Source organism: Agelaius tricolor, unplaced genomic scaffold (assembly GCF_023055355.1).
Source record: "Agelaius tricolor isolate 1412-34295 unplaced genomic scaffold, bAgeTri1.0.p SCAF_18, whole genome shotgun sequence".
Lineage (NCBI taxonomy): Eukaryota > Metazoa > Chordata > Aves > Passeriformes > Icteridae > Agelaius > Agelaius tricolor.
In genome coordinates, this window is record NW_027269278.1 from 17,489,075 (window position 1) to 17,499,753 (window position 10,679).

General features: G+C 54.8%; 1 protein-coding gene across 1 annotated transcript in view; it reads left to right on the forward strand.

Moving 5' to 3' along the window:
* The window catches only part of PPARGC1B (PPARG coactivator 1 beta), a 46,913-nt gene extending 37,075 nt beyond the window's left edge, over nt 1–9,838 (forward strand). The window contains exons 6-12 of the mRNA XM_071443622.1: nt 126–162; nt 524–588; nt 989–1,736; nt 2,257–2,332; nt 3,055–3,176; nt 3,450–3,604; nt 5,159–9,838. Of these exons, the coding sequence (XP_071299723.1) occupies nt 126–162; nt 524–588; nt 989–1,736; nt 2,257–2,332; nt 3,055–3,176; nt 3,450–3,604; nt 5,159–5,262 (1,307 nt within the window). The 3' untranslated portion in view covers nt 5,263–9,838. The remainder of the gene's footprint in view (nt 1–125; nt 163–523; nt 589–988; nt 1,737–2,256; nt 2,333–3,054; nt 3,177–3,449; nt 3,605–5,158) is intronic.
* The last annotated feature ends 841 nt before the right edge of the window (nt 9,839–10,679 follow it).

Genomic DNA, 10,679 nt, shown 5'->3' on the forward strand with positions numbered 1-10,679 from the left:
AGTTGCAAGTGCAGGAGTGGCTCAGCCCTGGCAGTGTGAGCTGTCCCTCTGGGGTGGGCAGAGCCCTCAGTGGGCACTGCAGGGGTACAGCCCCACTGGTAACCTGCTTCTCTCCTGCCTTTCAGAAACACCCAGGTGTCTCACGCTGTCCTTGGCACAAACGTAAGTGCAGGTGGGGCTGGATGAACCATTCTGGGGCTGGAAACTGCCTGGGGTTGTGTGGCTGGGCAGGGCCCCTGCAGGCAGCACAGGGAGCTGTGTTTGCAGAGCACAGGGAGCTGCCCTGCTGGGCACGGCGCTGTGGGGAGCCACAGGGTGCGAGGAGCTGGGAGAGTCCCATGCCCAGGGCAGGGCATTTTGTGTGTGCCCTGGAGCTGCTCACCCCACTGCCCTTGTGGGGTTACTCTGTTAGGCACCAGCCAAAGTGGGAGGCTTTGCTTGTGTGAAGTCTTTTCTCAGCTTGCTTTTGGGTTTTGGGGCTGTGTTCACTTAAACACTTTCCTGGTTTTTTGCTCTTCTCCAGTGACCCAACCTTTGGGAAGAGAAACTTTGAGCCAATGCTGACCGTGGAGCTGTGTGGGACAGCAGGTAGGACATGCTTTGAAATCTTTAGTTTTATAAAAATGTACTCTAGGAGGGAGTTCATTCACCCTAAATTTAGCCTGGAGGCATCATTCCAGCCTGCCCAGCCAAGGGGGCACCTTCATCCCCTTCACAGTGCAGACACAGGAGCCTGCTGTGCACTGCCACATCCGAGCACCAGGAGCAGCTCAGGGGAACGTGTTTGGGGTGGGAGGAGATGTTCAGGGGGGCTCTGCATGAGCCAGGAGGGAAGGGAGAGTCCTCTGGTCCCTCCTGGGATCAAGGCATCCTTCTTGTTCCCCCAGGTGCCACTGGATGAGGCTGTGGGGGCAGCCCAGGACAGGGGTGGGGCAGGGCAGGCCGGAGGGGGCAGAGCTGACTCCTGCCCTTTGTTTGGGGGGTCCAGGTCTCACACCGCCCACCACTCCGCCATACAAACCCGCCGAGGAGGACCTGTACAAGCCAGACATCCCCCAGGAGGCAGGGAAGGAGGAGGGGATGGCCCCCAGCCCCGGGGACGTGGCAGCCTCGCGGAAAGCCCCCAGGAAGCACCCGGAGAGGACGGAGCTGTTCGCCCACCTGAGCCGGGCGCGCCCGCTCCCCGAGCAGCAGGGCTTGCTCAAGCGGCCCTTCTCCCGCTCCTTCGGGGACCACGACTACTGCCAGGTGCTGAAACCCGAGCCTGCCCTGCAGAGGAAGGTGCTCAAGTCGTGGGAGCCCCCGAGCCAGGTGGAGACGGAGCACAAGAGGAGGGTCCCGGCCGCCCACTACCAGGGGCTGGAGCTCGGCAAGGACACGGGCACCGAGATGCTCTGGAAGGACGGCGTCAAGCAGCTGAGAGACCAGGAGATCAGAGCCAGCTTAACAAAGCACTTTGGCTTTCTGGACAGTGCCCTGGACGACGAGGACATGGTCTTCTGCAAGACCCCCGAGTACGACACGGTCTTCGAGGACAGCTGCAGTGAGAGCGGCTCCCCCGTGGAGGAGGATGAGGAGGAGGAGGAGGAGGAAGAGGAGGAGCACGGCGACTCCAAGCTGTGCCTGAGGAGAAGTGCCCTTTCCAGGAGCAGTTTGCATTACTGCTCCCGGAGCAGGTCCAGCTCGGGCTCCTCGTGCTGCCGGTCACGGTCACCTGCCAGCAGACGCACCTTCAGGTACGGGCACACGGGGACATTGGCACTGGTTGTGTCCCCTCAGTTTTCAGCATGATGCAGGGCACCCCCAGTGCTCTCTGCTCTGCTGGCACAAGAAGTAAAGATGCTAAATAATGAAAGAAAAACTGTGAAAATAATTGGTGCTGCAAGCAGTAAAGATGCTAATTAATGAAAGAAAAACTGTGAAAATAATTGGTACTGCATCAGCCATTGCTGCAAGTGTCAGCCATGGTCTGAGGAAGCAGTGGAGGACTGAAGCAGCCAGGGGGTTCCATGGGTGGCAGGACATGGGCTGGACCCAGGCCTGGGAAGGGGCAGCTGCTGGCTGGGGACACCCTGGCATCTATGAGAAGAAACTTTGCAGTGTCCTTTCCAGTGAGTCCAGACCCCAGTCTCTCCTTGGCTCCCAGTGCCCCCAAGTGCTCACCCACTCCTATAGGTGTCTCAGCTTCTCACTGATGTTTGAAGCTTTCCCAGCAGCTCCCCCAGCCCCAGGCTGAGCTCCTGTCCCTCCTTGCAGGTGTGAGAACAGCGAGCAGTGTCAGGGCAGCAGCGGGCAGCGGGGCCAGCTGAAGAAGAGACGGGAAAAGGCCATCGTAAGTGAGGGGGGACCCCACGGGGACACAGCAAGGCCAGCCCTCGGCTCATCTCCTGCTCCAAAAAGCAGCAGTGGAGCCCATTAGCCCTGGCTTCAGCATCCCTTGGTGCGAGGCCAGTGTTAAACAAGGACAGGGGGTGGTGGGGGGAGGAAAACCCAACATGCAGCAGAAGCCGCCAGCGATTGGCAACACACGGAGTCCTTGGCACGGGGATGCCCAGAGCCTCCTACGCTGGTGCCTCCGTGCACTTGGCACTGGCAGTTTGTGGGGTGAACTGGGGAATCCCTGATGGCACAGATATGGCCCTACTGCATCCTCGTGCACCTACAACCTGTGGGCACATGGTGGGAGCTGGGAGAGGAATGGGCACGTGGGAGGGTAAATTGGTGCTCCCTACTGCTGTGCACACACACTCTCACACACATTCACACACATGCTGCTTTGGCACTTCTTCCTGCAATGCAATTGCATTTTGCCCCTGGCAATTCTTGGGACTATATCCCACATTTGCCAGGAGAAGCTGCAAGAATGCAGGAGAATTTTAAAAGAGAAAAGGGGGCAGTGGCTGCTCCAGCCTGGTTATGGCTGTCCTGGGGGTGACACTGTGAGATGTCAGGCTGTGTCCATGGCAGTGTTTCCCAGTCTGGCTGCAGGGGCTCCTCCATCAGCAGCACAGAGGTGCAGGGTCCAAGCCTGAAAGCTTTTGGTTGCTTTGGCAGGGGGAAGGCCGGGTGGTGTACATCAGAAACCTCTCCAGCAGCATGAGCTCCAGCGAGCTGAAGAAACGCTTCGAGGTGTTTGGTGAAATCGTGGAGTGTCAGGTCCTGACCAGGACTAACAGGTGGGTGGGCAGTGAGCTGTGGCCCAGGGCTCCAACAGCTACAGGCAGCTCCTCTCCTCAAACCCCACAGCACTGCCAGGCAGTGCCACATCAATCCCCTGGGTCAGCCGAGCCCTCGGTCTCGGTGCTTTTGTCAAGAACATTCAGTGTGTCCAGAGCTCCAAGGGCACCTATGGGGTGGAGGAGTGGAAGAATGATGGGCCAGGGGTGTAATGCTGCATCACAAGGGCTGTGGGGCTCATCACATCTCGAATTGTCTCTCTGGTTGCTCAGGGGGGAGAAGTACGGCTTCATCACGTACCGGTACTCCGAGCACGCCGCCTTATCGCTGAAGAACGGCCCCTCGCTGAGGAAGAGGAACGAGCCCTCCTTCCAGCTCAGCTCTGGTGGCCTGGGGCGCTTCTTCTGGACCAGATACGCTGACCTGGGTGAGGAAGCAGCAGCTGCTTTGTCTCTTTTATCAGCACAGAGCTGTTAGAGCACAGTGCACCACTGAGCCCTGGTCACACAGGGATCCCCAAGGCCTGCAGAGCCTGCAGGAGAAGCCCACTGCCTTTCCTATGGCTCATGGGACAGGTGGATTGGGGAACTGGGGAGAAGGAAAGAAACTGGTGTGAGGCCTCAGGGTTTTTGCTGGCTGCAAAATGTAGCATCACAGCCTGGGGTGCTGGGTCTCAGCTGAGCACAGCCCATCCTGTGTCTGCTGAGTTTCTGCACAGTGCTGGAGGCTTTCCAGCAGAAAACTCCCTGCCCAGGCATTAGAGAAGGCAGTCAGCAACATTTCATTAGCCCAGGAGGTGATGTGGGTGGTTTGCTGCTCTGCAGGACAGATTCACCAGGCTGCACATGCACTCTGGAGCCAAAGTGACAGCACTGAAATGTGCTGTGCTCGCATTAATCCTTTCAGTGCTTCTGCAAGGTCTCAGTGACTGTGTCACCAGGGCTGCAGCCTGAGCTGAGGGCCAGGAGCCAAACCCTGTGCTAGTCCTACAAGAGAAATGTGTCCTAGGCTTTGCCCAGCCCTCCTTGCTTCAGGTGTTTCACCAACACTGCATGTTTATTTCTGTACCCTCTGCAGAGGCTGAAGGGTTCTGGATATTACTTGATGAGTGAAAGATTGAGGTCCAGAAAATAAAGCCCCAAGTCTTGACTTACCTCCAGATGCCCCATCTGATTCAAGTACTCCCTGATTTTTTTATCACTTTGCAGTATCTGCTCTGCTTAGAGCAGCCATCCCTTGACTTTGATTGTGGGCACAAATGTCCATGGTTCATCTAAATAAATCCCAGAGCCTCCCATTTTGGGAACAGAGAAATTAGGAACCAGATAGCACCCCGTGAGGAAGATGGTGACTGTGCAGTGCTGTGGGGAGGGGGGCCAGAGCTGTCCCCTCTGCCTAAGAGAAGCCCCCTGAGTGCTCCTCACCTGATTTCTGCAGAGCCACCAGTCACCCCCTTCCTGCACAGCCCAGCTCATTCCTGAAATCCTGCTCATCCTGGTACAGGATGACAAGGGAAGCCCCCAGGCAGAGGTGAAATGCAACCACACCAATCAAAAACATACCCCCAAAATGTTAAGCTGCTGTGTTAGGCAGCCTTAGTTCTGCTGTGTGCTGAATTCCCTGGGTTTTCCAGGGACACTCTGTGTTCAGCTCCTGGCACAGGGCTGGCAGTGGAGCAGGCTGGCTCTGCCACCAGCACAGCTCCCATGGGATGGCCCTGTGTCAGCCCCTCCAAATTCAGCTGCACCCAGGAGATTTTTTCACCCGTGGCAGTGAATGCCAGTGGTGTGTGCCCTGCCCAGCTGGGCCTGGCTGCAGCCCCTCTGCCCCAGCTCTTTTCAGTGCCACCATCACCACTGTGTCCAGCCTGGCTGTGCAGTAGCAGGGCAGTGAGCAGTGCCTCAGTTTCCCTCCCCATGAGGCAGACAGGACGCTGATCCCCATCCCTGACCCGGCTGCCTTCTGTCCCTGCCATCCCCAGATTGCGGCACGGACGAGTCCTCCCCAGCTCCGGTGAAAAGCAAGTACGAGACCATGGATTTCGACAGCTTGCTGCAGGAGGCCCAGCTCAGCCTGCATCGGTAACAGCCTTAACCTTGGAGGAATACCTCAATACCTCAGTCAAGGCACTTCCAATATGTTTACGTTTTCAAAGAAATTATTCAGTCTATGGCAAGCGAGAGAGCGAGAGAGAGCGAGAGCACGCCCGCGAGAGAGAGACTGCTGTCCCCTGATCGATGTTTACATTGAACAAAGCTGCTTCTGTCTGTGAGTCCCCATGGTGTTGATGTCTCACTGCCACACGTTAGTCCCCCCTCTGCTTCTGACTGGTTGTTTTAGGGTGAGCCTAGGAGCCCCCCGGCCCCTCTTCCCCCTCCCAGCCCTACCCATGCTCCCGCCGTGGAGTTGCAGCTGTGTTCACCATAACATTTTTTTGTCCGTAGTGTGTGATGATGAAATTGTTCATTGTGAATAGAATCAGGATTATAAACTAATTTTTAATAGAAGAAGAGAAGAAAAAAAAAAGTATATACTTAAAAAAATGTATTTATGGCTCAGATGTACTGTAATTCAGATTTATTGTACCGCTTCCTTGATTTTTAACTATGCACTGTAATGAGGCACTTGCCACTCAGCAAATGGGGGGTCAGAGCAGTCACAGAGCTGACATTCCCCTGCCTCCCCTGCTGGCAAACCGGGGTGCTCGGTGCTTGCCCCAGGGTCACCCACTTTGCTGTCAAAGCCATTCTTCGTGCTGGTGTGGCCCAAGCCCCCAGCATCACCCCCATGCTGAGCTGGGTGCTGGTGGGTGGTGGATGCAGCTTTGCAGGCTGCAGAGGCTGGGAGAGGGATGCACTGCCTGCAGCCAGTGCTGCTCCGGCCTCCGCTGCCTTTGGAGCCAGGAGAGAGGGGCTGGGGGGCTGCAGCCAGCTGGGCACATGGGTCCTGCTGGCACAGCCTGGGGGCTGGATGTCTCCGGTCCATGTGGAGGAGCTGGCTCCTCTCCAGCTCCTTGGATGGCTGGGAGACTGGCCAGGCCCTGTGGCTTGATCCACACTCGCTTCCACACCCTGCAAAGCAAGCGGGGTGAGAAGACCTGTCTGTGCTTCCCACTGGGCAGCCAGCCCAAAGTAAGCCCAGCCCAAAGTAAGCCCAGCCCCAAGTCCAGAGAGGCAGGGCAGGCACAGCACCCTCACTGAGCACCCACCCAGCACCCTGCCCCGTAGCTGATAAGCCATACACGTCCCAGCACCCACCCGCACCCCGGATCCCTCCAGCGCCCCGGGGCACAGCTCTGCCTTTGGCCAAGGGCCCTCGGCGCTGGATTGAAGTGTAAAATGAACTTGTGGACTTGCCCTCCATGTGTGGGTGTGGTGGGAAGGGGACACAGCCCCCACCAGCCAGAGCAAAGCCCACCACCAGCCGGCCAGAGGCACTGTTTTCCCAAGGGAGCAGGAACCTCGCCGCTCCTCAAGCCATCACCACCTTCTCCTTTTATTTTTGAGCCCCAGAGACCACTAGGGATTCAGCCATCCTCTGTAGATAGAATATTATAGCCTTAACTCTGCCAATAGATAGATTAGAGTCTCCTGGGGTCTCCCCTCCCCGTGACCTGGGGGTTTTATCCCTGCTTCCCTGGGTATGTTCCGTCCTGCAGGGAGAGCGACCAAAGCCTGGGAACTGGCACAAGATGCGAGGCCAGGAGCCGGAGCCCTGCCAGGGTGGGCCCTGGAGCGCAGCTGGGCTCTGGCAGGAGCAGGAATGCCGGCAGCGCCGACACCAGCACAGTTCCCTGGCTGCTCCCTCGGGAGAGCCGTGGTTCTGACAACACCAGCCCGGCAGCGCCGGGGCCCAGAGGCCACCGCGGGGCCCCCGCCCCGCCGCCGGTGACCATCGCTGCCAGGGAACAGTCCTTGTGCCCTTCCAGCCTCAGCAGTGAAATCTGGCGTCTCTCCCACCCCAAAATGCCCCGGTTCTCATCCCACCTTAGCGACCACGAGCAGCTCTGGCCGAGACTGAGCATCTGCTATTGGCAATTGCCTCATTGTAGCTTTGCCTTTTTCTGTCCTAGTATTTCCTCACGATGATGATGTTTACATGTGATTGCTATAGAGCTTATGTAGAATGTATATAGCGACACATTTAGGGTGGGTAGTACTGTCCTGTGCTGTGCTGATGTTTTTCAGAAAATGATCAATCCAAAAGAAAAAAAACCAAAAAAAAAAAAAAAAAGAAAAAAAGAAAGAAAAAAAAAAAAGCAAATAAGTGGAATTCTTCCATCTCCCACTCAGCTGGGGGCACCCGTGGCTGGGCCCCACTGGGGATGCATCAAGGGTGGTGGAGGGGAAGGGTTAGTGCAGAGCTGGGGGTCTCCAGCCCACGCCAGGGGATCACTCAGTCACTTCCCAAGCACTGGTTTTGGTGGACCCAGACCCAGAATTTCCCAGTGTTTTCCTGTGGCCGGGTGCCCTGGGTCGGCCCCAGCCCAGCTGCTGGGTCCCAAGGCTGGTGCTGGGGAAGGGGAGGGCTGGTCCTGCACAGAGCTCATCAGTACTGCAGCCCTAGGGTAGGAGGAGATGCAATAAGTGGTCTTTGTGGTGCCTGAAGCCTATAAGTGGGGTTGGGTTTTCTTTATTTTTTTTTTTTTTTTTTTTTTACTTTTTTTTTCCATTCACTTGGGATGGTTTGTTTTCCCTCCTCCCCAAAATAATCTTTCCTTTCCAGACTTATGCACTATGCTTAGAGCCCCTTGGGCTGTGTGCTGCCTGCCCTGGGGCTTCCCCCACCTCTTAGGACTGGGTGAAATATAAATTTCCACTTGATTTTTTTTCTTTAATTTTGTGGTTTTTTGGTTTTTTTTTTTTAACTCTAAAGGTGTCTTTAGCTCACAGTGCTGGAGTCTGCAGGAAGGTGGGTCGGGCACAGGAGCAGGCGAGAGCTCCCTCCTGAGCTGCCTAAGGTTTGGATTCTGACAGGGAAATGAGGCAGGAGCAAAGCAATGCCCAGGCACTGCTGCCAGGGAAGCCAGAGGTGCCCGGAGCTTTGCAGGAGCTGCCAGGGACTGGGGATCCCCCCTTTCCCAAGGATTGCCTTTCCATCCCACCCAGCCTGTGGGACCCCTCACACCCAGCCCCCTGCAAGGGCTGGGGCTGGGCATGGGCAGGAGAAACTGGGAGCAAAAGGGTTTATTCTGGTAGGCAATAAGTCAGGAGGAGATTTATTTTTTTAAAACTGTGTAAGTATAGAACGTGCCCCAGCTGTTTCCTGCAGGTGCTGTGGCAAATGCTGAATGTGTGAAGAGTTTCTGATAAAATGCCCCTTTGCTTGTTTTGCACAGGTTTATCCCAGAAAAACTCGTTGTTCTTGGGGGCAGCAGGTTTCTGGCTGGAATCCAGCGTGTCCCTGAGGCTCCGCAGGGAGGAGCAAACGTTTCTGAGTGTGTGGGCTGAATGCAGAGGACAATCCCAGGTTTTAGGTCGGGTGCTGCCCCAAAGACAAAGGTGTCTCTCATTTCTTCAGCACAGCTGAGGGCTGCACATCTTTCAGGAAGCAGCAGCTCAGTCACCTTGTTGCAGTCCTGGGTGCGATCTCAGCTCTGCACCATGCAAATGGGTTTTGCAATTGCAGATCAACACGGTTTTCTCCTTTTTTTGGGGATTTTTTTTTTTCTTTCTGGAGGTCTGCTGGGTCCTGAGGTACCGGTGTTGGAGCTGAACCCAACACCCGTTCCATTCTTAGTCCATCCCTGACAATCTCAAGCAATACAGAGCCAAATGCAGCCTTGGGGTTTCATTTTGGGGTTTCATTCCTCTTCCCTTGCCCTCCCCGGGGCCAGGGGCAGCAGCAGGAGCTGGGGAGGGAGTGTGTGAGTGCATGTGAGAAAGAGAGAACGGTTCAATTGATGCATTTCTTCAGAAAGGTGTAAGAATTTCACCTAAAAAGGGGCACATCTGCTTTGTTATTTATATTAAAAAGCTAAATTCTGTGTTTTTCTTCTTTTTTTTTTAATTTTAATGTAAAAGGACACTGCTCATAATTATTAGGGGCCAATTCTGCCTCTGTTGCTCATGCTAAGTATTACTTAACTCTGCAATTTTCTACTTGCAGAGTAAGTAAAAGCAGAATTGATCCCTCTATGATTAAGAATCAAGTTTTTAGTATTTTTTTTAATTGGTAGTGGTTTTTTTTATATTTCACTTAATTTTTCCCCCGGTTCCGTTCTGTTGTGTCCTTATTTATGTAATATACTTTAACCTTAAGAGATGGCATGGATTCTTATGCCTTTCCTTTATTATTATTGTTATTATTTTTAAAAAAGAAAAGAGATTTATTTCTAGTGTGATTTAACTGTCTACCTTCTAAAATGAGAGAACGTTTTCTTGTATTTTTACATTGTCAGATTCTATAGTTTCATAGATAATTTAACCAAATCGCTCAATGTATTCTCTATATCTATCCAGTGGGTATAAAAGTTCTATTTTAAATTGTGTAAATACTTCAGAACTGGCTTCTTTTTCCAGACTCCCCTGCCGTGGAGTTTCTTGTTTACATCAAAAAGACTGTAGAATCTCTACGCTCATGTACTGTAAATAGTGAAGTGATCTGCCTATAAATAAACGATAACATATATACTATAAAGTGGAAAGAACAAAAAAAGGAACCAGCTTGTGCTGCTATACTTTAGTTTTTAGTGCAAATCTGCTCGGGGTGAGGTGTTTTGCTCTGCCTGGCTGGCAGTGGGGCTGTGCCAGGGCCAAGGGGGTGGCAGAGCCTGCCAGCTGCCAGGGATGCAGCTCCTGCCTGGGAATATCGCTGTCTGTTGATAGTTTAAGTGTGCCTTCTCCCAGTTTAAGTCATGCAGGAAAAACCTGGGCTCTGCACTCTGCACTTGGATGGTGCCATTGCCACAGGACCCTTCCTGAAGAAACTCCTCAGATGGAGTGGGTGAAAAATGCAGCTGGGCACGCTCCTCAAAAATTCTGGAGTGGAGTAAGAGAGCAGGAAAAAATGTGGAAAAGACTGCAGGTGGTGACGCAGCAGCCGTGCAGCTGAGGCTGGCAGCTGGAGAGGCCCTGGAGCCAGGGGAGCAGCCCTGGGAGCCCAAGTGCTCTCCCGGAGGCAGGGCTGTGTCCGGGTGTCCTGGTGTCCTGGTGGTGTCCTGGTCCTTGTGGCGGTCCAGGCTCTGGGAGGGATGTTTGGAAGGCAGGGGCAGGCCCAGCACAGGCACAGCTCCCCCAGGCACACGGGAGCCCCGTGCCAGCCATGCCCTGTGAGGCCTCACCAGGCTGCAGGGGTGGCACTGGTTTTATCCAGACCAGGGGTCGGTGAAGCTGCCGGGCTGGGGGATCCCAGCAGCCCGAAAGGAGCAGCTCTGTGAGGTGGTGAGCTGTGCCAGCTGCTGGGTTTTGCTGACTGGCACCGATGCAGGCAGCAGCTCGGCACCTGCCTCTCTCCAGCACATCTGTGGGAGCCCAGCGTGGGTCCCCCGGGCTGGGCACAGA